This window comes from Cheilinus undulatus, linkage group 15 (assembly GCF_018320785.1).
Source record: "Cheilinus undulatus linkage group 15, ASM1832078v1, whole genome shotgun sequence".
In the NCBI taxonomy this organism is placed as follows: domain Eukaryota; kingdom Metazoa; phylum Chordata; class Actinopteri; order Labriformes; family Labridae; genus Cheilinus; species Cheilinus undulatus.
This window is the reverse complement of record NC_054879.1, coordinates 10,544,778-10,572,717: the sequence shown is the minus strand read 5'-3', so window position 1 is coordinate 10,572,717 and position 27,940 is coordinate 10,544,778. Positions and strand designations below refer to the sequence as shown.

Genomic DNA, 27,940 nt, shown 5'->3' with positions numbered 1-27,940 from the left:
TTTTGTCAGTTACCTGGGTATTGTCAAGAGAAATGGTACCAACAGTTGGGGTTACTATATTGTCTGAAGTATAGTTTTCTTGAGAAGAAACATTTCCTGTAATTTCAGTGGGGATTTCATTGGAAAAATCTTCTGACTGGCTCTCAGCTGTTGGGCTAGTAGAGGTTTCCTGGCTAGGTCCATGGTCAGTTGACGTTTCAGGATAAAAGACAGGACTTTGGCTAGTTACTACTGCTGGCATAGGTTCAAAATCTTGACCTGGCATTTGAGTTTGGTTTGGTATCATTGATAAGATAGTGTCTGCTCTCTTGATAGCTATTTCTGGTTGTGTAAGAAACATTTTGGGGTCACTGGTTGGCGCTTGGGTTGTTGAAATTGTCTGTCTAGAAAATGAAACTGTCTGGGTTGGTAAAACTTCCTGATTACTCTGAGGAACTTCCAGTAATTGGTTGTTGTCAGACACCTGAGTAATGTCAAAAATGGTACCAGCAGTTGGGGTTACTAAATCTTCTGAAGCAAAGCTTTCATGAGAGGAAACATCTCTTGTACTTTCAGTGGAGGTTTGATTGAAATGATGAAGGTTTTGCTCTGATTTATGGGGATGACCCTCATCTGTCCTGTTAAGATGAATCTCAGTCCTATTTTGATCTAGATCATTTGACTCAAAGGCTCTAATGTTTTCACTTTCTAACCCACTCAGATCACTAGGCATTACTGTTCCTTGGTGGCCCTCCTCTGAAAACCCCTGTGATTCAAAGCCAGATCCCTCACTAGTGTCAGCTTCTGTTGGAAATCCAGACTGAGACCCAGATCCAGAGTCAGACCAGAAACTTGGCCTGATAACCTCTTCAAATCCAGACTCAAGCCCCGATCCAAGTCCTGCATTTTCTGTAAAACTGAAATGACCAGATCCTTCAGAACCCATACCCCTTAGTGAAGATTTGCCATTACCAGATTCACGAATTCGAGATGAAATCCTTCCTGTTGCACGTTCATGGCCTGGCTGTGTTGTAGGTCTCAGAGAGGTCAGTCGGACAGCCTGAGTGGTCTCATGCCAAGTCTGCACAACCTTTGCAACCTCATGCCCTTCATCAATGATCTCCGCTTCAGCCCTCTCTGATGGTTCTGGTGGTTCTCCACTTCCTGCTGGACTCCCAGACCCCTCCTGTTCCACAGTTGGGGGTACTGTTGTAGTACCAGACCAGGACCAGAACCAAGCACCAGACTGAATGGGCCACAGGGCCAACAAAAATAAAACTCCAAATTGGGTCCTCATTTTTGAGATCAAGTCTTAACCACGTCCACCGGCTTGATCAGGCTCCCAGAGATGACATGTCCATGCGGCCCCCTCTCACACACTCTGTCCAGCTCTGTCTCCACACACACTCCACCAGGCAGAGAGGAAAAGTGAAGAGGAGTGCCCCATTCAAAGGAGCGAGGGGGGACAGCAGGAGGAGGTGTGCTCCACATTGGCTGCCTTGGCAATATTTCCTCTCCTGGCTCCTCCTTCCCCCTCCTTCTCCTTTTGTCACAGAACTGAAAAGCGATCTCTCCTGCTGACTTCTACCTTAGAATTACAGCAGCCTTTCCTTTCAGTGTACAATACTGATGCTTTCAGTGTTTTAAACAGAAGGGCAATTTGTTCCTCTTGACTAGTTTGCTTTGTTTAAAGATGATAAGACATCAACAGATGTAGCCTTAAAATCTGCAAACTAAATTACAGCAGAGAAAGTTTTTTCAGCCTCATTTAGTCCTAAATCAGAAAACTGCACCCTAATTTACAATGAAGATTTGGAAAATATGAGCACTAATGCATGAAATAAGTCTGTTTCCACTGTATAATGCAACCAATTATTGAGTAAAAGATTGATTGATGTGTCATGCACAGAAAAGTGTCCAACCCTCATGGGTTTATAAGACACCAGAAATACCATTGCAGTGCTCTAAAACATAAATTCATTACAAGCCATTACAAAGTTGCATGATCTTTTCACAGCTCAGGATTAAACAATACATTCTGCATTTTCACAGAGGCCTTGCAGGTATAATCTGCAACAAAAAAATTCATTTTCTGAAGCAAAACCTGAGGTTTTTATAATCATCCATCCAAAGGAAAATGAGCATTAATCGAAGTCATTTTGCTAAATAGTACATCCCTTAAATCGTTGTGAATTGGACAGTAAAAGATAAAATAAATCTCGTTTTCAGAGTAGAATTGTGCTTTTATGTGTATGAATGACTTAATAAAGAAAATTTTATAAATTTTTACCTTTGCAACAAAAATTTTCATTGACAACAGGTTGCATCCATCGTAAAGTTGCTGTTGCAACAGTAATGATCAACTTAAATCTAGCAATGTTTTCTTGTTACAGCAACTGCATTTTGAAATGAACAAAATTATTTAGAATCAAATGAACAGCATTATGTTCATGCAAGAAATTTAGGCTACTCAAGCCACAAAAGGTTGCACACTTCATCTCAACATTTCAGCGAAGTGACTATTCTGGCCTTTTCAAAATGCAACTTTGTCAACTTATTTCCTTCTTCTAGTTTATGTGTATCCCTGCATACACTGTCCTTGCTCTATATGGTATCATCTATTGTTCCAACCAGTTCAGACCCCCTTTCTTCAGCGCTCTGTGGTTACACAGTAACTCAGGCCTCACTTTCTTGTCCAGACTAGTTTCTCATTCTGCTGTTGTGATCAGTTGACAGAGACCCTCGACGTCTGCTAACAGGAGCTTAGTGTTAAAAGGAAAAGAAGGTTTGTGCAAGTGTTTTTCTAACAGAACTGAGGTTTAAAATAAAGGCGGGTATGTAACCCCAGTTGTTGATAGAGAGGAACTTTGGTCATTTGTGCTCTGCATGTCTCGGTCCTTGTAAAAGTTCCAGATGCTTATGTGAGGATGTATAAATGTCTTAACAAGAGTTTGACAACTTTATTCTGGAGCTCTCAGTCGTTGCCTGGGGTCAGTGATGATCCGGCTGACCCCTGTCTGCAAGATGAAGTTTGTTTGGACAAACAAAGGAAGAGGGGGAACATGGGAAAATGTATCAAAGACCTCATTAACTTACCTTTAATTTATTAAAGAGAAAACACAGTACTGCTGTGTTTATGGATACATGAAAACAAGCTATTTTTGCACCTCTTGCCTTGATGAAAACTCAACACAACATAGTCATATGAAAAGCAGCTGCTTCTGCTCAAACATGACCTAAGACTTGTGACTACCTTTAACAAGACTTTAATTTGAGAGAACATTTTTCCCTTAAAGGAGCAAATAAAAAAGTGTTATTACCATGGCAATTATAATGGAGGACTCTTTTCAAGTTGGAAGATCTAAGGCTTGTCTTTGAAAGGTTTAGTGACGCAATCTGATGTTGTGTTTGCTGTAGAGTGATTAGGAAACAGATAAGTTGACCCTCTGGGCATGGAGAAGTTTGCACTCTTAACCATGACACTGTCTCCTTTCAAACCTGCAACAATTGTTGATTCGATTTAAAACTGTTGCTTTTAAAAAAAAGAAAAATGACGACTTAACTGCTTTAATCACTGAAGGTTTTAGAGCAGACAGTATCATGAATAAGAATGTAAACTTCATCACAATAAGAATTAAGAATGATACCTTTTTTTGGCAAGTTTCACTCACTTGGTTGAGAGGCCACCCATACACAAAGGCTAGAGTTTTCAAAGCAATGGTCATGGGATTGAATCCCAATCTCTCCCCTTATTTCCAGTCTGTCTCCAGCTGTCCAACCAAGCAAAGGTAAAAAGCACCCCTAAAAAAACATATATCTTCAACAAATATAATTTACCATCAACTGCTATACAGTGCAATATAAACTCCCAGGAACAGACATGGATTCCTCCATAATTATGGTGAAGGATTCAACAACTACTAGACAAGACTTCCTTTTCCATAAAGCCTGTAAGACTGCAACATGACCATGGTTAATTCATTGTCTATATCCCGAGAGCCACCCATTCATCTGCTACAGCAGCTTCAATCTCTGCTCACATCAAATAAACGAATCAACAGAATTTACTTGGAATTTAAAGGCATAATATTCACCAAAATAACAGCATTACAACTTGTAAAAAGTCAACATTGTCAGGTTTGTCCATAATAGAAGAAGAAGGAAAAAGATTTAAAATGGACATTGAATTGATTACTTCGGATGCTTGACATGATGATGCCTCTGATGTTGTAGGCAGTTGGGACACAGTAATGCTGACTGGCTTTAGCCAGTGTCAAACTGATTGGTGGCTCAAGTTGAATTATCAAATTTATAAAAGACTGTTAGCTTCTCCTTAATGCAGATAAATGTTTAATGTAGGGCTGACATCCGGCAGTCGGTTGGTTGATGAGCTGTCACCTGACCAAAATCTAATTTGGTCAGACATTTGCAGACAGAAAGGAGCACTAAGCAATGGGCAGTCATACAGAGATAAATCCATAATACGCAAGTGCATACATGTCAGGATCAGCGCGACTGGATGAGGAAGTGGCTGTTTCAGCGCATTTCTCTCTCAATAGGAGAATTTAATGAATGAAAACATGTCAGTTTCCTGTTTAGTAAATACGTCTTATGATGTGCATTGTTTAGTAGAACAGAGTCGACAATGCAAAACAAGGACTAGTATTGTAAAGGAGGGGCCGGAGCTCAATTTTAAAAAATATATATGACATGGGGGCTTTTTGGGAAAACGACGACAACTCAACACACATGTGCAGGAAGGTGCAGCATTTCGTTTGCACTAAAGCAGTGCTGCTAGTGTCTGCCTTTCTGTCACACACTCTGTGTCCTTGCTGCCTGTTTAATTCCCCTGTCTGCAAATGTGTTTTATCAACTATCTTCATCAACTCATTGAAATACAAACATTAACATTTATGTCTGTTACAGACAGATAGCAGAAGAGAGAAACAGCGATGTCTATTGACACCTTAAAGTCCTGACTTGCAGACTTGTTTTCAGTTTACCTCAGCTAATACAGCTGCCTTACATGATGTGAATGCTGTGTTGGCAGCAAACCCATTGGAAAATAAGACAAAAATATCTGAAGTTATACAATTTTCAATAGCTGTTATGCTGTGATCAAAATATTACATAGGTGTACAATAATTGGAAAAATATAATTCATTATACTGAAAAAGCTTATGTTTATTTATCTATTTTAATTGGACTACCAGGAGAATGCAACACTGTCACTGATTAGGTTGACCTAGAGAAAGCATGCATTAAAAAAAGAGCATTTGATTGGTTGTGTATGGCTGTAATTTCAGTTGACCAAGTTTTTCTTTGGTTGACTACAGCCCTAGTTTATAGAGACAAATACATCATCATAAGATAGTGTCCTGCCTGTTTATTGCTGTCAACATGGACCGTTTTATCTGTATACACAAAGGCCTGCTGATACCTGATTGGTCATTACTCCTCAGACCACATGTGGAACTACTGCAAACTGAAACCAGAACACCTAACATGCTGAAAAAATGCCCCTTGTGAAAAGAGATTAGAGGGGAAATAAAGTATTTACAAGGAGACTTTCTATGTCAGGTCAGTGTCTAACCCAAACACTGAATTGGCATGAAAAACTGACTGCTCATTCACTGTCTCTGTGGTCGGTCAAACTGGGTGATCAAAGCTATCTTTAGTTAGTCTTTACACTCCAAAAAACAATGTTTAAAGTAAAGTCTTGAACAATAAACTTCAGAGTAATAAACCCGGTATTCCTGTAGGTAATGATTAGCTTTTAACATCAGCTCTACCCTCTAATGAAATCATGGATTACTGTACAAGAGTTAAAAAAGGAAAAAAAATCACAGAAAAACACTTTGAGTGTGGCTTTAACCTGATTACTGCATTATTATTGATAACCGGTTAACTTTTCATGTCCTCTTTCTATCCTTAGAATAAAGTCCCAAAGACAGAACAGACTGTCTGCAGAGGAATGTGTCATCATGAGCCTCTAAACAGGTTAATATTAGTCCAAAGATGACAATACATTTGCCTGAAGCTATTCTTCTGTGACAGAGAAAGAGATTATCAGGATTTGGGGAATTTTCACATATTTAAAAGTAGGCAACTTGCCAAAACCTTGGGTGGCCAAGAGCATACACCCATCACATCTGGACTAGGATATTGTCTGCTTTTTTAGGGATGAACTTCACACTGAAAAGAGTAAATTGCCCTTAATGATGGTAGAACAATCACACATACAGTGAAAGTTGTTTTAGCACAGGTAACCTGTGAGGCTCAAACTATCAACATACCATGAAGTTTGTTCAAAGATGGTGTTCTTTTATTCAATGTCTCCTTTAAAGTCTGCTGCTGCCTACAGAGTGTAGACTGTGAGCATCATAATGACAACACAGCAAGAAGATTTCCTGTGTTCAAAAGTGTAATCGGAACAGGTAATTATAGTAAGAACAGTTGACAAGTTTGCACTGTACATGGAGGATCAAGAGAAGACTGAACTAAGACTTTTATGCCTTCTACTATGCAAAATAAGGATTTTTGTGTGTGTGTGTGGGGGGGGGGGGGGGGGACAAAATTGCATACGTGATCTTTCCAAAAACTGAAAAAATGATTGGTGGGACTGAAATTCGATTTTAATCACCTTTTCAAAAAAAAAAAAAAAACCTCTTTAAATGTGTCAAAGTTTAAAAAATATACTAATTATCACATATTTAACAACCACTGTGAGTAAGATTGATTATCATGGCCATGTTTAAATCAAAAAGATCCATTAAAAATCAAATAATATCTCGTTTTCAAAGTTCCACATTTAGATGACAAGATGACAGTGGTATGATAAAGCTGTGCACATAAATGCTTGAAACAGATCCAGATAATTAGTAGTTCATGGGATTGATAACCTTTTTTTTTAAACTGATATGTGTTTACAGTAAAAATGAGACCTAGCTAGTATTTAATCTTAGATTAACAACATTTGATTTGAAGAAAACCTGCCGTAAAATAAGGTTATTTCATGAACATTTACTATGAATGAGTATGTATAACAGCAGTACAGGGGAGTTTTTTTAACCTCACTGCTCAAAAGAGAGCAAGTGTGGGGGAGACAGTAAAAGAAGATATAGCAAGAGAAGCTAACCGCTATGCTAAGCTAACTACTAGACATCTAATGGTATTATTACTGTGGTGTAGTGGTGACAGAAGCATCTCAATACCGTGGACATGTGACAGTTTCAAACAACAGGACTTCAAGGGCAAGAAGTTTAGTTTTTTTAGTGGAGCAAATACATAAGAAGCCACTTGGAAAATCATCAACGCAGAAAGATTTGGGAAAATACAAGGAGAAGAATCTAGCCTGGCCAAAAGATTCCTAGGAAGCGTTCAAAATCCTACTTATCAGTGAACATAGCACCAAAGACCTACAGCTGTTTTCAGTGGTGGACAACAGAAGTTTTAGAAGGTTAGTAAACACGCTGGAGCCACAGTATAAGAATATTTTTGAGCCTATTCCACACCTACAGCACTTAGCACTTATTGTAATATTCACAGTGCAATTGATGGTTAATAAATGATGACTTGACTTTTATCACCAAGACTTCATTTGTTGTATTGTGATTGTTTAAATCATTATTACACAATAAATACCATACCATGGACTTCTTACATATTATCCTACTGTGAGATCTTAATACTGTTAACATCCCCAACCATTTAGCCAACTAGTCCCAAGTCAAATAAACACATTCTGTAAACCAACTTCACACCGTAACAATGTGAAGTTGGTTTGCAGAATGTGGCTAATGTTAGCAATGCTAGCACCACCAGCTTTCGACCTTCTTTGCAGGTTATCGTCCAAATTCCTGAGCTGAAGATCATCACTCGTGGCCTCTGACACAGCCTCTAGACAACTTTAGCCCCATTTTCTAGTTCAAAACAGTGTTGAATCATGAGATGCTATCGGTGCTAGCTGTTAGTGGTTGTTTACATCAGATAAAAGAGCATTATGGCAGTAGTCATTCAGGAAAACTACAGTGGCTTCTACAGTTTATATAAGTAAGTATACAAGTTTATATCGGTCTCAGAGGTCCCCAAAACGTGTCTGTGAAGTTTGTAGCTGAAAAAAACACTCCAGTATTGGATTTTTGCATGTCTAAAACCCCCTCTATTTCAGCCCTTCTCAGAACGAGCTGTTTCCGTGTCTGTGGCTTTAAATGGTAATTAGCTGTCTGACTCCACTCCTGACCACACCCCTCTCAGGAAATGGATGTGGCACTCCTGATGTTACAGTGTTACAGACAACCTTTATCCAAAGTTAAGGACCTGACTGGGATTTAAACCATCAATCTCCCAGAATAAAGTCAGCAGGGTAACCCACTGAGCTATCCAGCATAGAAGATCAGGAGATGAGTGTGGAACTTTCTTCCTAGCGGGGAGGACCAACCAAACCTGGGGGCGGGTGCTTACTCCCCATGTAACATCATGAGGGTAATATCTAAGGACGGCTTGTTTTAGCACACATTTTCTGAAAAGTGAAAAAAGGAGAGGGTGGAAGGGAATGGATTTTTCTGGTATTTGACGGGATTCTGGACAGGTTAGGGGCACATATTTTTGTTAGAAAAACCTGAAAAAGGGATTTTTGCATAATATGTCCCCTTTAACTGACTCAGAATTCTGGTGCTGACTACAGAGGGATCCAATTTAATCACTGCACTGCTACTGACTGGAGCCCTGATGCACATGTGCAGTATGTCCCTGCCTTGAGAGCATGTTGGCAGTTTGCACAATGAAGGAAAATGTGCCTCTTTCAGAAGTTTGAACTTTGTTTTCATAACCTTCCATTTTCATACAACCAAAACGCTGCAGTCATGTAAACAAACAGCCAAAACAGAACAAAAGGTTACAACAATGAGATCAGACATGACATTTTGGTTAATTGACATCATTAACTTTCCTTTGGTTTTGAGCTATAAATATAGTTTACCCTTTTTTGGAGTTTCTTCTGCATTCGTCTATGAGGATTTTACAAGGGTTTCAGAACTTCCCTTTAACCCAGTTCACACAAGGGTAACCTGCTGTCAAACCGCCGCTGAGGACTGTATTCTCAGCAGGGATCTGCAGCCACAGCTCTGGAGCAGTTATCTAAAGGACCTGTTAACCTACGTTACATAAAATGTAAACTTTAAGTGCTTTTGGCATCACTAGTGAAGCTCTGGTCACACCATTATATTTGGGTTTTAGCAGAAAATTGAGCAGCATATAATAAGGAAAAAGCCCAGTTTCACAGGTCAAAATTAAGCCATGATTTTTTATGATGTTTGGTGAATTATCCCTATCAGAGTATGACTTGGAAAACTCAGCTTGCAATGACTAACAAACTAACACACACATAAAGATTACAATATATAAAGAGCGGTTACAGATCTATAAAATTCTGACATTGTTGAAATGTTTTGCTGTGATTTTCCTTTTCTGATTTTGCCATAAAAGTTGTAAAGTTTTTCTCCAGGACAAGGATACCCACTTTTTTGTGGTTTCCAAAGTGGTGTAACCTCTAAAGTAAGGTCTGCAACCTGTGAAATCCTTGGACGATTGAGCCGGGGATGAACTGAAATTCCAGGCCTCCCCAGTGCCCGTCCTTCACAATACACAGACAAAAGGCTGAAACCTAAGACTAGGAATGAGTCCGAGAGCCGAGACCATCAATGGGAGGATGAATGATCGACTAATTACAACACCAACAAAACCTGCTGAACATAATCCACAAGGGGGCAAAGGCATCCAATTATCTGTCACCGCATGGTGGTGTTTTATGCCGCATTTGCTGTCATTCACATATTAAATTTCATCTGCAGGGAGCCAATTTCACCAGTGCTAAATATAGCTTTAGTGAATAATTTAAGACTACGAGGACATGTGTAAACAACATAATCACCTATACAACTCATGTAAAGTCAGTAAAAAGTGAACTTTAGAGGAAACCTTATACTGGAGCTGTCACTAAACTTCTTAAAACATCTGAAATATGCATCAATGGTAAGTGCTTCAGCTAGTAAGGGCTACACTCCTCTTTATAAGTCATTTTAACCTGAAGTGTTACTGCTGCACAAATATAGAGGCATGAAACTAGACACGCTACGACACAAGTTAACAATAAAACAAGAGGGTTGTATTCTCTTCAGCCTGTAAAAGAGCCTGAGGGCCTTTTGGCGGCTCTTCCTGCACCTTCACTGATGTTATTTCAGCAAGTTGGGGTCGTCGACCTCTCGCTGCGAGTCTTAGTGGTTATACGAGCATTAAGCTCTCAGGGCTGTGAGTTTTAAACGACACACACACAGATTAGGATATCCACAGACACTCAGCAACGGCCTCACATATGCACACACAAACAAACTTGGGCCGCAGTCGCACCGCATGTCACAGCTGAGCAGCAGAGTAAACAGTGGGACGCAAACAGACAACTCTAGGGAACATATGGCCTAAACCCACACAGACGCGGTCCCCCGCCTGAGCCGCAGCCATGCAGCATGTCACAGTTGGGCAGCAGTGTAAACATATCTCAGTTTGAATCAACCGCAGGAATAAAACACATGAGGAAATGCCTGTAAAACCATCATCTGATGATCTCCAACACAGTGTATCCGCTCACTCTGCGGGCTGCATTCTCCTGTCAGCAAAAAAAAAAAAAAAAAAAAAAAAAAAAGATCTCTCCTCTGACCCGGTATCCCTGAGCAACAGGTTGTAACAGATCACTGGTGAAGGACGGTACAGTTAGGGGACTATTCACCAGCTTTCTAGCTAAATTTAAGGCCTGTTGTGAATCTTTAACTGGAGTGCATTCACTGACCTCATCCCCCCTTTTAAAGGAACAATCAGCAATCTTTGGCCACTTTTGTCTTTATGCTCTCACAGGAATGAGGGTTATATGGTGTTTGTTTAAGATTGTTGCTTTATTATCAGTAAAAGTTCAACTTTCTTCATGGGAGGCCATGTGGTATTTGATTAAAGGACAGGTTAAAAAAGATAAATGATATCATGGGCAATTTATCAGTTTAGGTTCTTTGTAGATGACTGCACACTGCAGTGGAGAACATCCCTTCCAAGTAGTGATTTCAACATAGAGAACGCTCCCCAAAGGCAATGTTTTGTTTATCGCACAGCGGTTATGTATGGTCTGATTCATCAAAGTGGTCTGGTTCAGCACAGTTTTGCCATGTTTTAGCACATTAAACTCTGATCTTACCCATATCTCCTCAGCTGATGTCTGTCCAGTCCTGCTTGTTGTGACAGGAAATTCGTCTTTTTTTAGGGGATCCAGATCATTAGGCTCAGCTCAGTGGAACTGGTTGTTTGGCTCCCTAACAGTTCGTCATTTGGTACCGGTTTTTATATGTTAAAGGGGCTCAGCTAACCTCTTAGCTCAGCACAGGACCTCTCTATACTAGTCTCTTTTCATCTGGCTAGACAACACTAGATATGGGCAAGTCTGCAGGGCTGAGTAAACTGTGATATTGATTGCCTCCACGTCATGTAAATTAGAGGTTATATCAAGTATTTTGTCCGTACTTTCTGGGTACACCACCCTGCAGTCTTGCGGTTTAGTTAGGAGAATTAACTTTAATTTAAAAGTATACACTTTAAAAAAAGGGGTCTCACTGTTATTCTCTACAGAATGCACTGTCTGTCAGCAGTTGTCACAGTGATTTTGAGGCTTGTAACTATCAAAAATACATTTTGCACGGAATGCAAACATAACCCTAAAATTCCACATACTCCATCTGCACAACAATCAAGCACACTCCAGATCAAATTGTTCCCTTTCAAACTGTTCAATCTTTGTTATAGGACTAAACAATGTGGTTCTGGAGGTAAAATTTCCATTCATTTTCTCCTAAGTACATTTGAACATTAGCCATATTGTCAGAAGTATCCAAGTTAGACTTACCACGAGCTACCTAAGTGTGAAACAATTGTATATATTCCAAAAATTCTTCAAATATCAACCTCTGTTTAAGAATAATTGTTTATCCACAATTTCAAAAATACTACAGTGCCCACAATCCTAGAGTGCCAAAGCATCGTCTCTGATTGGTGGGGTCATAATCTGAAGCAAAATATATGCAAACAGCAACTTATTACAACATTATCATTAAATGTAAACACTATATCAAAGATAAGTGTAGATAAAAGGCAAATACTGTACATGGTTTGGAAGCTTAAGAAATGAATCGCAGTGGACTGTGGGATGTGTAGTTCCCTCATTCTCATAAAGAAATTTGTATGCAGTTTAGTATCTTTGCCTTTTACTCCATTTTTATTGCCCTTTTTGCTCTGAATAAAATGTTTCAAGTCATGAGTACTATGGTGGCTGGTAAGCTTGGTTCATGCACTAAAACTGTTGTAATAAGGATTTTGGGAAATGCCTATGGTGGATTTTACTTTCACAACCAGAGCCACCAAAAAAGTGGACCTGCACTGTTGAGCCTTCTTGCACACTAAGTCCTCAAGTCTGCCTCCGGTGCCAAAACCCATTTACCAACGTAGAGCAGATCGACCAAAACAGAACCAAAATGCATGATATGTCATTTCAAAATAAAACTAAATGTATGGACTCCTGGTTGTAAAGCTCTTTATCATAATTACTTCCCAGTTCATTAAGTTCATCTCAGGGTCGCAGAGGTCACAAGACGTCATGGACACATCCTTTCAAGAAAACATAATCCTTTGAATTTCCTACTGCATGCATCCATGGTAGAAGCAAAAAAGTCATGAAATAATGCCTAAATGAAAAGCAAAACAACCTCAGAAAAGCAAAGAAATCTGTCGTTAACATATTTGACTCAGTTGCTGTGTTATCTTGCTATTCTTGCGTTCTTGATCTTGTGATTTCTTGTCCACAGCTGCTTTTGGCAGCACTCTGCAGGCCTGAAGTTCAGAAACAAATGCAGTGGGCGAGGGTGTGCACAGCCGGAACAACACTACTATGCACATAGAATAATGCAAATATCAATAATCCAAAGAAAATACTCTCAGTTTTTCATCGCTGAATGTCTGTGCTTGAGATAGTTTAAATCCTATCCTTTCTTGTCAAATGAAGTTTTGTGTCTTTTTATAACTGTTACTAAAACTCAAGGGAGAATACACATCAGTATCGACTACAGTAAGTTAAGAAAGATTGACATTCAGCATATTAAATATGGAAAACGTCCAATATTGTGCATCCCTACAATTTATCATCACTCTAGCAGTGAGAATTGAGATTAAGCTGCATTTGTAGACTTTGAAACCACCCATTAACACCTGCATACCAGAATCCAGCATTCATATAACAGGGTTAAAACTAATTCATCCTGGCAGCAGCAGTCTGTGCTCCCTAACATACTGTATCTTGTGCTTCCACACTGCCACAGGATAAGTGTCTGAATGAAGGGGCCTAATTCAAATGACAACTCAAAGATCTCCAGCCAGTGAATGTGTGTCACTGAGTGTGTGAGACAGCCAGAGAATGAGAGAGGTGGGGGGTTGGCTAACAGAAAGGGGGTCAGAAGGTCACAGCTATCAGATTAGGAGGGAAAGGGGTCCTGTTTCCCACAAATAGAGACTTATCACCATCTTTCAGTGGCCTGTAGGAGCAGGTTGTGAATGAGGAACCTTGCCTGCAGTGTAAATGCCTCTCGTTTAGATGTAAACCAAAGCTGTTGAAGTTTCTTAAATCATTGTTAGAGCTGCTGAATGCTCGGGGGAATTTTCAGTCTGACCGCCAACAACACCTGACACAAATAAATATTTGTGTGGACATGAAATAAAGGAAATAGTCCTGCTCTTTGCACTGGAAAAGTTGAAAGAATAGGCGTGATGGGTATGACTTTACTGATATGTATATTTGCATGTTTGTTGTCTGTGTATTGACAAACACAGTTCAACAGAACACAAACGTTTTAAGATTATCTGATTACTGACTGCATGACTTGGTTTCAAGCCTGGTAAATTTTAGTGGTGCGAGTCACTTTTATGTTCTTCCATGAGAGGCTCATGCACTGCCTTGGTTGGTGAAAAACAATCACAATTTTATGACAATCAATTTGCATGTTGTTCCTTAGAGGATCTGTAAAATTCCCCTAAAAGCTTCTGTGAGGAGTTTTCTGTTTGTTTTGATTCTGGCGCCCCCTCTGGACAATGGATAGGTCAAAGCTCTTTGCTAATATTGTCCTGAACATGAGTAAATAGTGTTTAACAAAAACAAAACTTGCTGTTTTGCTCTCACAGTCAAATATACATCACTTATCAACTAACTTTGCTGTGATGAATTTAAACAAAAGCTGTTTATGCAGCATTCTGTCACTCACTTTGTATGCAACATGAATGACAGCAGAGATTTCAGGCATTAAAAATTACAAAGTAACAACCTGGCTTATGTACTTCATGCTTGCATGTGCACATATGTTTATTTTTACACCTGTGTTTATGCACTTGCACATTTGCATGATCACACCTATGCTCAAGTATATATGTATTAAGGATGTCAGCATTAATGCATTGATGCCAGTGTGATTAAGGTGCACATGCTTTATCATCTCTTTCAGCAAATTTTGGTCAAGCCACTGCAGCGCCACCCTGCAGCCACATTCCTGTAAAATAAGTCCACCACTGCTCCTTACCTCCAATTTCCACAGAAAGCGACTGCGCTATGATCTGCCGACAAATCGTACTGTGGAGCAAATCGCTCCCTCTCTAGTCTATCAGAGCATTTCCACAGCCAGCACTCCAGACTGGCAGCGGCGCATGCCTGGATCGCCACTTCGTTCGAGATGCGCTGCAGGTCTATTTCCAGCGCTGGCCGCTGCCAAACCGTGTCAATCCAAGTCGATCAGAAAACACCAAAAAAGAAGTGACAAGCGTAGAATATTCGGCTCTTTCAAAATACAACACAATGCAAGGACTCCTGATCACAAATCATCGTTAAATCTCATCCTGCAGCGAGAGCAAAGGGTCATCAAGAGGTCAGTGGGTCACAGAGCTACAACAGCACCACTGACAAGGAAAAGTTCATTTTCGAGGACATTTAGCCAAAGAATTTTGCATAAAACCACAGATCCTTTAAGCAAGGATTAACCTTTTAACTTCCTAATGTACACACCCAATGGTGGAAGCAATAATACCATGGATTTACTAACCTGACACGCCAGATGGATGTGTTTCACACGTTTGAGAAAAGGCAGAGGTTTTAAAAAAAACTCGGAGGGTGATTGGGTGAACGTTTATGTCTGTCACATCTCTATGGGCCAATCAGAGCAACAAAACGTGTGACGTAGCCGCTAGCAAGCTGCGCGTTCGCAGCTACTGAGGAATAACGCGAAACATGGCGACTATAAACATGTAAGTACTCGACTTCTGTCATTTTTGAAAAGAAAACAACTCACTGCTGTTCTTTGTTCTTCTTTTAACGAAGAAATGTCATCAAGTTCTGATAAAACTGGTGCTTTAGCAGCATCCATGCCTATCTCTTCCTCCATAACTGCACCAGCTCTTGCTGCTGCTTGTTAACGTCACGACTCTGCTGCGCCTGAAAGTACTGCCCCTCGTCGCTGATTGGTCCTGTCACTTTCTAACCGGGCCCAAACGGTTCAGATGGGAGCTTTGCAAGATGGATCGCCAGTGAAAAACAAGAAAACGGGCATATCCATCTGCTTTGCAAGGTTATGGACTTACAGGATGATAAATTAAGCCCAAAAAGTAAAACTGTCCAATGTTGACATACATACTATTCCTGCATGAACTTGCAGCCTTCCCGTGAACTCTGCCCGCTGATCAGGGCTACACACCGTGCCACAGTGCTCTAGACTCGCTTCCAGTGAGGGAGGTCGAAACTGCGGTTTAAAGTCTCATTTCACTTTAAAACTCACAGACAGCTCAGTGAACATGACAAAAGTCAGCTGCACCTTGGGTTTTCAAACATTTTCCTTTTCACAGCTCCCTTGTTTCTTTTTCAATCTATAATAAGTTCTTCTGAAACTTAAAACATTAGAGAAACCTGATTACCTAAAAAAATAAGTAACTGAAGAAAAAGTATTTAGTAGCAGGTGTTTAGCTATTTTAAGTTAGATCAACTTAGTTTTACTTGCACTTTTATGTTGGGTTTACTCAAGTTTTTCATGTAACTGAAAACTTTCCTACACGTCAAGATTGTGTTTAAATCCAAATTGAGTATTTTCTGTAAAGCAGTTCTTCATCCACTGCTGTTTTCCCTTATTTCTATCATTTTCTTGGTCCCAATAGATGTGACTTTTCTAACTAAAACAGTAACTTCACTCATGGTGCAAAAGCGTCTAATACCCAAAGACATTCAGGGGAAACTCTGCAGATTAAGGGATCAGTACTGTGTATGTAAAAAAATGTTTTTGATCAGCTCAGAAAAATAGAGGCTGAAATAGCAGTTTTGAATTTTTTAAGGTTATACAACTCAAGCTTTTTTAGCAGCCATCAACCTTTCAGTCTTACGGTGTAGATTAAAACATTTCACCACTCACTGTGCTTGTTAACATCCAGGCAGTAGAGCTCAAAGAAAGGGCCCAGCTTCATGATTCTAGAGATGTACATCTACAGCCAGAACTAGAGGCAGGTGGCAGAACTGCTGCAGCATTTAATCACCATGAAGTCTCACTATCTACAGATATTTTTACTTGTTTACAGGGTGATGATGTTTGGCTGTTAATTCTGAAGCATAGAGGGGAATAACTCTAAATTATCATATAAAGTTATTTCAACTGTTTATCCGACACTGCCCACACCAAAACCCCAAAGCAGTTTTCATAGCTAAATGAAAATGATAAAGCAAAGATTATGACCTTAAATAAAGAGTTATCTAAACTTTTTTTTGGAAATTCCCATCAATGACAACTTAAAGTTTACAAAACACCAACTCAACTTAAACCATGAAACAAGAAACCTCCTCCCATGTCAAAGGAAGCGCTCAGCTGTCATACATGCCAATCAAATCCCAGCAGGTTTTTAAATATAAAAGCAACTTTTTGTCTAGAAGCCACAAAAAACAACTGGATGTCTCTTTGGTGAGCGCTGGGCTGCATCTTTGAAGCGTTTTCACAGAACAATCCAGTATCCCGTGGAAAGAGACAGACAGTCAGAGCCCTGCAGGGTTCCTCTCTGTCCTGCTCAGGCAAGCAGAAACAGCTCGGCTGTCACTCCGAATAAGACACATTCCATAACAACAGGAGAAAACGTAGCCTGTGGTGCCTAAACTACAGTAACAGTATGGGAGAGAGATAGAGAGCTTACAGTATGAAGGACAGCACGGATATTTATCCATCTCTAACAAGGCATAGAACTGTAATTTTCCCACTAAATACTATCACTGATGAAGTAGACCTGATCAAAGCCTGGGAACACATTCCTCTCAGTCTGAAACACCATGACCAACAGGGTCTTTTTGATTATTTGGCTCAAGATCTTATCATAGCCTGTGAAACATGAATGTTTTGGAAACAGCTTCCCATGCACAAGCAAAACAGAGTGTGTCAAATTATTATCACATCAGTTTTATGGCAACAAACTATAAAGTCAAACACTCGAAGTCAGAGAGCCAACAACACAGCAACCAGAAATCCCAGGTACAGCTTTAACAGTGGCCTTGATACAGGGCTGTGACAGTAGCAGATTTTATTCTTAGATTTGATTACAGACTGGGATTGTTAATTTTGATAGATATTATTAGCCTTATCCCTCAGGATCTGAATGTTTCTATAGATACTTTTCATTTTTATTTTTATAGCACCAATTCATCACTGAAGTTATCTCAAGACACTTTACAAAGAGGACAAGTCTGGACCAGTGGTACTCAGCTGGTCATGCATCAGGACTCACCAACGCTTCTTATGAGAAACTGCAACCCAAAGTTTAAAAAAGCATGAATGTGCTCTTTGTCTACTCAGGGCTTCTGTGCATCTTAGACTTTTTTTTTTCTTAGATTTTTTTTCAGGCACAATTTCACAACCCACTAGAAACAGCTTTGCAACCCACTTTTGGGTCCTGACCCACCAGTTAAGAACCACTGGTCTAGACCGTACTCTCTAACTTATTGTTATAAAGACTCAACACTAAAGCAGTGAGAAGGTTTATGAAAACCCTGTGTGAAGCCAATTGAATTGATTGTTTTACAACAGCTGCTGAATACCCCGTGGCATTACCAGCTCCATTTTTCAGCTATTTTGTATTACTAAGAAAATCCTACCTCAAACATATCTGAATGTAATGTCACTCTCTACTACACTAGCTAGTATCTAGTAACTAGTATCTTGCCAGTTTCAACATGGACTGAAATATTGCTAACATTTTTCTGTACTTTTTGGCAAATTCCAGCCTGGCCTTCCTGTTCTTCTTGCTAATGAGTGGTTTCCATCTTCTGGTGTAGCCTCTGTACTTTTGTTCATGAAGTCTTCTGTGAACCGTAGATGGTGATACCTTCACTCCTGTCCTCTGGATGTCCTCTGCTGATGTCACTAACAGTTGATTAAGGGTCTTTCTTTACAGCTCTCACAATGTTTCTGTCATCAACTAATGCTGTTTTCTTTGGTCTACCAATTTGACAGCTGTTACTGAGTACACCAGTGGTTTCTTTCTTCTTCAGGACATTCCAAATGGTTGTACTGGCTATAACCGATGTTCATGCAATGGCTCTGATTGATTTTCCATCTTCTCTCAGCTTCATACTTGTTGTCTTCCATCCATAGACAGCTCTTTGCTTTCATGTTGGTTAGACCTCTAACTATAAATGCAGTCTGCACAGGCAAAACCCAAATCTGAAACTGAGTGTGAAAGTTCAGTGCTATTTATTGTGTGAATAATCAATGTAATAGGACACACCTGAGCATCAAAGCACACCGGTCAGTCACATGTTCCAATACTTTCGCTCACATGAATAATGGGTGGGTTCAAACAAAGAGTGCTGTCTTCTAAATTGTGTATGAGATCCAGATGTAAATACCTGCAAATAAAAGCTGAAACACTGATTTCTTGTCTCATATTCATCTTTTGATGTCAAACCCAATTTTTTTATGATTAAAATAACGTCAGTACTTTCAATTCCACTGACGATCAAAATAATTTAGAGTGCATCAATTCAAAACAAGTGGAAGCAAAAGTATTTTAGTATTAAAAAGCTAGAAATAAAATAATGTTTTGTGCTATTTCATGGAACAAAAAAAACCCTACAAAGAGATAAGCTCTAGGAAATTACTGTTTAATTAAAAGCCAACTGTCTGGTTATCAACCTTAAAAACTTGCCCCCTCAAAAGGTCTACTTGAAGAGTTCTTGTACCAGTGATGTCTCCACTAATTAGTGCACTGTCAAGCCGGAAATGTCTGAGCTGTAATTGGTCTGAATGCCTTGGAGCTGTGTTCTTGGCTATGACACACCCAGTACTGACTTTTCTGCTGGAAACCAATCTGAACTGCCTCACAAGATAAGCTGAAATTGTTAAGCACATTATTGTAGCTGTTTAACATGTAACTGCACATTAGCTGAGTCAGAGTGCAGGTTTAAAGATGTTTTCTAAGTCTGCATGCAATCATGATATTACTGATGTCTATAAAAGATGTTCTCTGGCAGAGTTGGAATGCAAGAAAAATTACATTTCCTGCTCTGAAGAGCCCATGGGAGAATTTTGTTCTTACCACAGACTTGCTCATGGTGAGAAGAGAAGTTCAGCTGGATCTCCGTAAGAAACAGCAGGTAAGGACAATCAGATTGTCCCTATACCTGTGCTTCACATGAGGAGCAGAAGTGGGGAAATGGCTCCCTCTACTGTTCAAACAATAAGCTACAACTAGAAACATAACATAGGATGAGTCTTGTCTGGCTTACTTATTATAAATCATTTCTCTCATCCTGTTAAAGCACAAGAAAAATAGTAAGAAAACATATTTTCGCCTCAAAAACAGAAAAGTAGAATGAAAGCAGCTCCTGCTTTAAGGGATGCACAAGAGTGGATTTTTGGCAACATCTGATATGGCAGTATTTCAAAACTCATTTTACCCCATACCATTACCAATACCAATGTTTAAATGTCGTTCAAACTTAAAATTTCAGTCCTTAAACATGATTTCAAGTTTAAGGAATGAGGATAAACAATAAAAAGACTTCAGCTTATATATGTCTGTTGGTAAAACTCAGAAAAACCTAAATCTTTACATCAGCCGATACAATATCATGCCGATAATATTAGGGCTGTAGTCAACCAAAGAAAAACTTGGTCGACCAAGATCGCACCCACCGACCAGGGTGATCTTGGTCTGACAAAAGCTTTTCAACCAAACACTTGACCAACCGAATGGAAGCTGTCAGCCCTCGATAATATCGTGCTTCCCTTCTAGTCCTGTGTTAAAAAAAACTCAATACAGCAATATATCATCATGGGCTCCTTGCTGATACATGTATTTACAGAGTTTAGAGAATCAATATGGCTGTAAATTCAGTTTTAAAATACCCAGCACATATGGTGTGGAAAACAAAAAAGCCAACAGGCGCTGGCAGGTGCTAGATAGCATGATGCAGCGCACACCTCCTTATCCCAAAACAAGTCTGAGGTGGTACTCACCCCAGTAGTATGGATCGTAGTTTCTGTCTACTGCCAGCTATCTAAAAGCAAAATTACTGGAAAAATTATTTGGGGTTTCTTAAAAACACCAGAAAGTCAGGAGTTGGGCATAAGTCATGCTAACTGTGCAATAAACAAGGTAAAACACTGCAGAAACACCAAATCTTTATCAACACATGACTAATTAGATGTTAGCAACAACTGCTAGGCTAATTGTGCTTGTCATTGACATCCCAACCAACACTGAATGATGCTGTAAAGTCAAAATTTCCCCCAACTTTAGATCAGGAGATCATACGTAACACTTTATGCTTTAATTGTACAGACATGAGCCGGACGGCAGCGCTGATAACGCCTTCACGCAGCTGCTAAAGGAGTGTGAGTAGTGCTGTTGCATCCTCACTCATTGGGTCATTAAAAAAACTGCAGTGGTTTTTTTTATAGAGCAGTAAATCAAAAATTAAATCTTACAAATTTAAGTGGGCTTATAACAAAGTGAAATCAGAATATCACATGAAAAGGATGAAAAACAACACCAAAAGAGACAATAGAGAGTGCAATTTAATTGTTAAATATGACTGTATTTGCAATAATTAATATCTAAGTGATTATAAATAACTATTTTAAATTACATGGATCCCTGGGGATCTGAGTTAAGTATTTTAGAGTATAAGAGCCTTAAAACTGTACTTTTTCTGTTACTCTTTACAATTAATAACAGCTGCTGTAATGAATTCTGTGTAGGGAATGTTTATTATGACATGTCTAATATCCCAAATCAACATTTATCATGATACATATCGTATTGTGTATTGTATATTGTATAGTGTATATTGTATATTGTATAGTGTATAGTGTATATTGTATATTGTATATAAGGACCGTGGGAAACACACATCCCTTGTTCCGATTATTTCTGAACAACAGATATAAGCAGGTATTTGAAGTGCACAATGAGCAGTAAAACTGATTGCTCTTTAAACATTCAGTCTCTCATTCTTGCTGCTGCAAACACACCAAATGATAAAAAGCAAACTTACTAGTAGGTTACACAAACAAAAGCACACCTGTGGAAATTCAAACACTGTGCATGAGGTCTTTCAACAGCAAATAGCTTATCATGGCAGATAAGGCACATTGTCTAAGGAAAAAAAATCACAGTATTTATAAAAACAGCTCTGAAAGTTTGTGTTCACTGTTCAGGCTAGGCATGATTGTGTACATTGGTTAGGTAAGAGGAAGTGACTGTTTTATACACACTCTGAGTTTAATAAGTTGCTGACTAAGATAATAATCTCATTACAAGGTGTTTATTTACATGGGCTGCAGCCATGTGATGACCGGGCCACACACACACCTGCAGTGTTGATGTCACCACACCAAAGAGAAACCACAAACATGGGATTACAGGTATTATGTTACTGAATGATGGGACTCAGTGTTTCAGTCCTAAAGGTGTCAGCTCTGATAGTTAACAGAGCATGAGATGGTGTGCAGGAGAGCATGAGGATAGATCAGAAAATCACCACCAGTTTAGAGCTATCTCAACACAGACTGTCATCAATTTGCCAAAAGATGCACACAATATCTACATGATCTCTGTCAAAGGCTCTCAGGGCATGGGGATGTGATAATATACGAAATCCTGCTGGTTTTCTCATGCTATTCACTGTTCTCATCAGCAGAGGGAGACTAAACTACTGCTAGGGTCATGAAGGGGATCACTGGGACACTGACCTCATTACAGTCCACGGCACAGGACCGTTATTAGCATGCACGAACACGCACAGCACAAACACATCAAATCAAAGGCAGGTGGGGCGGACAAACAAAGTCCATCCTGGTTGTAAGAGGAAACAGAGACAAAATATTTAGTTACACTATCCTGCAGCAAAGAACCATGCTGCAAACAAAAGTCTTAGATGACAGATCATCTTCAGACCTTTTCTCCAACAGTACCTGCCCTATATTTGACTTTCTTGAAGAACAAAAATGTGATGAACAGAGCGTGTATGCCTTTCTAATTGTTTTACTATTATGTGTTGGAAGCGTTGGAATTTTGCTGATCAGTATTTCCAAACTCCGTTACATAAAAACTTTTTATTCCAGTCATAAAGAACCTAAAGTCTCTCCTGTACTACAATAGATCTGTAACTCCTATTGCGACAGTCTAATTTTTAGACTAAGACAAAAACATTTGATTGCACAATTAAGGATGGATGAACTATTTTTGTTTCAAATACAGACAATAATTAAAATAAAGTATTTTTAGGATAACATGCTTGAAACATTATAAATGTATTTTAAGACTTTTACATGTTACAGGTTACAGGTTTACATGTTGGTCCCCAGAGAAAACACTGACCAAGTGTCTGCCTTAATACACCTAACTGATAAAACTGGCTGAATCAGCATTGCAAAATATAAAATAAAATAGCAACACGAAAAACATTTAGCTTTTCTACAACTAGACTGCAAAGAAAAAGTCAAATACATATTTGTATGAACCAAGAGGCAATCACTGTGACTGTGGTTCAGCAATGTGGCAGTGCTAAAACCTGCAGTTCCTCAAATGTCCACTTGAGGCTGCCTGCAGAAGCTCTAGAAGTCACATACACCTCATGTTAAAATGCCTATTTTTAAAGCAGGAATAAAAATGTTTACAGCTGGTTTAAAAAGTATTTTGGTCACTATTGCTTGTGTTTTTATGGGCACATGCTGTATTTAAGGGTGATTTTTTTTTTTTTTTTTTTTTTTTTTACTTGAGTTACACATTATCAGGGACATGGTTAATATGACTGCAAGGCATTAGATTGTAGCTGTGTGTCAGGAGGCTTAAGGCCCACCTGATTTCTTTCTCTGTCCATTACTAAGATGATCGAAAGTTAGTCTTAAATATTTTTTTCAATATGGCAGCCACTGCAGAACAGACTCAGGGCCTCCTCAGTAACTAAATGGCTGCTGTCACTCAGACTTTATCTTATACTTTCTAAAGGCTATGCAAGGTATTACATTCACACAGTGCTGTAAGGTTAGAACACTGCGGTAGTGCTGCACAACTAATCTAATCACAACCACAATGCCAGGCTGTACATCTACATAACTGATAACCAAGAAAGTAGACCCATGATACATTTATATATCATACTGTAATCACAGCAAATCGCCATATTGTTCTGTATAATTGCAACTGCAATTATTACCAAATCAGGCAGCACTACACTGTACCACTGTTCATATGTTTCTTTACTCTTGATAAGTTTTCAGGGAGAAACTGAGGAGAAAAAGAGGGGGAATTACATGCAGAAAGGCCACCTACACTCAGTTTTGATCATTTTTAAAAGTAATACAAGCACTTAAAATTAAATACCCAGTTTCCATACACCTGTCTAGATCATACATTCACTATTTTGTGTAGTTGTGGATCATCAAACTCATAAGATGGAGAAACAGTTACCTGCTCTTACTTTTTTAACATTACTTTTGTTTGCACTTTTTTATGATGAGCATCAAAGAGTTAATTCTTATTTGCTGCTTGGTCTTTAGTTGAACTTGAACTGAAGGGTCATCCCCCACTTTGACAAATCATTTACCTGCTTTCCAGACCTGAAAAGAATGAAGAGGGACTCTCCCACACCTGGAATCCAGACACTGAGCTTGTCTAATAAGGGCAGGGTGGGAGGGTCACTGGGTTGGAAGTGTCCCATTCAGGTTAGCTACATATTTACCACACAATCTCTAGGTCTGAAGTGTTTAAGGACCTGGAATAACTGCACATCTGAGGCAGGAATCAAACCTTTAGATTTGGTGTTACTAGGATTTTTTTTCACCAAATTTATGTTTTATCTCCTCAATGTGCTAGAGGAGAAGGTCATTAGCAAGCACCAGGTGGCTTCAGGTGGAAGAATTGGTCGTTTTAGCTGGAGGGTTATGAGTTTGACTCCTTTGACCAGCTGGGCTGGAGGAACAGAAGAGTGACAGTGTCATCTCCTGCACTGAGGATGTCCTTAAGCAAGGCACTTAACCTCCGACTGGAGCTGCTCACTACTGAGTGAAAAATGACTGTAAAGGTCTTTACCAAGGTTGGAGCAGATCTATTAGTTGGTTTCACTTAGTTTAGATTATTTTAGTTTTAACTTTAATTTATTCTTTTTACTTAGTCAGAAGCTTTGTTGATGGTTGGATCCATAAGATTAAGATGATTAAGATGAGTAAGTAAGATTCCCAACATGCCAGTACGTTTTCTTGTGTTTGATCACTGCAAGAGATCAGACTCTGTAAAACACTTATACCAGATGGCAGCTTTAGATTGATGGGCACCACATGCCGCATTATTTGCCCATGGTAGATGTTTGTCTACAGGGTTGATATCAGTCGACACCAATGTTTAACTGAGGCATCTGTGCATCCCTAATGCAGGCCACACAAATGGCGTAATCCTGCATATATGCCACCCACAGTATGTTCAGGCTTGTCAAATACAACCTGTTAAAGTTTCCTCTCAGAGCATCAAATTAACAGTCCATTGAAGAAAAGACAGGAAAAAGCTCATATTTTGTTTTTCCACTAGTAAACACCAGCTGAAGAGTCTGGAGGTGGAAGGGTTAGCAGAGGAATTGCACACACCAGCTGTGACTGCCTAACAGGACAGTGCACGACAAGTCTGAACTCTTCCTTCTTCAGACATTAGACACACATGAAAGAGGCCAAGGGGTCCAATTTAGGGCCAAATGCTGAACCATATTTTCTCACCTCATAAAAAAAGTCAGATTCCACACGAATCAACCAAACATAAATGACTGTTTGAGGCAGAGAAAATAAACATTTGAGGTTTTGGACAGGCTGATCAGAAGGAATAAAAGAGAATTCCTGCTGGTTGCTACCTGATCAGCTCCAGCGCTGTGTTTGGGGAAGGGTTGGCCAGCTGGCGGGTGATGACAACGCTGTCATTCCCACTTCCCAAAAAGATGAAACGACGTGGAGATCGGAAGTCCGGCATTAGAACTGTTGACTTTGGGGATTAGGATCCATAACCGGATGAGCAGAATGAGAACGAATCATCCAGATATGTCTTTGAGAGGCATCTGTAAGTGACTGCATGAAAATGTTAGAAAAACAGACTGACTTGGTTTAAACAATCCTTTGACCTTTTTGTTTTCTTTCAAAAAGGCTGAGTCCGATACTCTGCGTCACATCTGTGCTAAGAGACACCGTATACGTCCCCTGAGGGTTCATTTGTTCACATATTTGTTTTTGCGTGGGTATTTGTTTTGATGATCATCTTTCCCAGATAAGAAGAGGCTCAAAGGAGGACATTTATGAGAATTTCTGTTTATAATTTAGTTCTGGGGAAATGATGACCTGGTTTAAACACTTGACATCAAAACAGTCTGTTTTTTATCCTGAGTGATACTAATTATAGCTGAAAAATCAGAATTACTTCAGGCACAGAGTGATATGTTTTCTCTGTTGCTGCCTTTAAATAGAATTTAGACATCAAATAAGAGCTTCAGAGCATCAAAAAGATGCAGGATGCCTGAAAGTTAAATGAAGCAAGATGTATGAGTCTAGTCTAAAGGATAAATCTTCCTGTAAATAGGAAAAAGAAACAGTACATGCTAGAGCTGGGTGATTAATCGGGTTATGGTTTCAGTTATGATTTGGCCTCCAATAATTATGAATAGAATAAAATCAACATTGTATGGTTATTCTGACAGAAACTGAGATGCACATTTTGTCTGTGGGTTTTGTCATGTGTGGTAAATGGCACAGTATAGAGTGTTCTCTGCCCCTGCCACCAAAATAGCTCTCATATTTATTTAAGTGAGGAGCAGACAGAGCCACAGGACATTCTTTGATTAGTTTGAAAGCTAGAAAGTCAAAAAAGTCAGCTGACGGGAAACAAAAGACATTAAAAAAGGTTTTGAACAACTAGCAGAACCACGTGAGGAGTCTGACCCAAAAAAATGAAATAAACTTGTAGAAGTTTTACACAGTTGTGGCTGACAAGCCCAGCAACACAATGAATTTATTTAATCTTTTGAAATTCCAAAAACCCAAAACATGGTCAGCTTTGAAGGAGGCGATGCAGCCGACAACTCAACCAGCTGTCTGAAAGTGGAGAATTGTAGAGCACTGCTTCTGCACAAAAATTAGAAAATCATGAAAAGCTCATTTTTTCCTGTGTAGCGAAATCTTTAAATAGTGGAAATTTCATGGTTTTGTTGTATTCACCTTGATGATTACAGCTTTCATCCAAAAAAAAAAAATCCATTATCTCAAAATATCAAAAACATTAGTCCAAAACAGGTTGGAGCTCTGTTTGCACAGATTACTGTATCTTTGTGATGTGGCAGGGAGCCAGTCAGTCTGTGGTACTGCTGAGGTGTTATGAAGCCCAGGTGTCTCTGATAGCGGCCTTCAGCTCATCTGCATTGTTGAGTCTAGTTTCTCTCATCTTCTTCTTGACATTTCCACAGAGATTCTCCATGGGGTTCAGGTCAGACCAGTTGGCTGGCCAATCAAACACAGCAATACCAATGTCAGTAAACCAGTTTCTGGTAGTTTTGGCTTCACTGAGGGCAGGTGCCAAGTCCTGCTTGAAAAGGAAACAAGTATCTTCATAAAGCCTCAGCAGAAGGAAACATAAAGTGCCCTAAAATATCCAGGAAGATGGCTGACAGAGTTGACTCTGGACTTTATAAAGCAAAATGGACCAAAAGCAGCAGATGACACCACAGCGGTTCAGGAGTGGCTTGACACTAGGAACACTGACTCCAGCCTCATTCCTCTCCTTGTGAAGCTCCCCTAAGTTCTTGAATCTGCTTTGCTTGACAACCCTCTGAAGGCTGAGATCATCCTTGTTGCTTGTGCACCTCTTCTTACCACACTTTTCTCTTCTAGTCAACTTTCTATGAATAAGCTTTGATACAGCCTCTGAGAACAGCCTGCCCTTTCAGCAGTGACCTTCTGTGGCTTACCCTCCTTGTGGAGGATGACAATATTATCTTCTGGACAACAGTCAACTCAGAAGTCTTTTCCATGATTGTGGTCGTGTGTCCTCAACCAGAATGAGAGTAGCCTGTTTGTTGACTGTTTGGTGAAATAAGGTCCAAAACTTTCTATATAAGAGCGGGCATATAGCCACCAGAGTCAGACACCTCTATGTCACATACACACTTAACTTAGCATGTAAATATGCTGAGTGTTACAGAGTGTGTGGGCCTGCTGAAGGGCACAATTAACACACAAACCAAAAGAATCTAATTTTTGTGGCTAGGATCTCTATTATGTTGGAAGTGACTTCATGTCTCATGTTTGTGCTGATTCATGCCAAAATTGCTAATTACCCTGTC

General features: G+C 39.4%; 1 protein-coding gene across 3 annotated transcripts in view; it reads right to left on the bottom strand.

Moving 5' to 3' along the window:
- col18a1a (collagen type XVIII alpha 1 chain a) overlaps positions 1-27,940 on the bottom strand; it is a 132,728-nt gene that overhangs the window by 65,615 nt on the left and 39,173 nt on the right. For 2 of the 3 annotated variants that reach the window (XM_041807251.1, XM_041807252.1), the window contains exon 1: positions 952-1,385. The exons of the other annotated variant lie outside the window; for it this stretch is intronic. In XM_041807251.1, coding sequence (XP_041663185.1) covers positions 952-1,276 — 325 coding nt within the window. In that variant the 5' untranslated portion in view covers positions 1,277-1,385. Of the gene's footprint in view, positions 1-951; positions 1,386-27,940 lie in introns of those variants that run through there. 3 annotated transcript variants of the gene reach the window in all.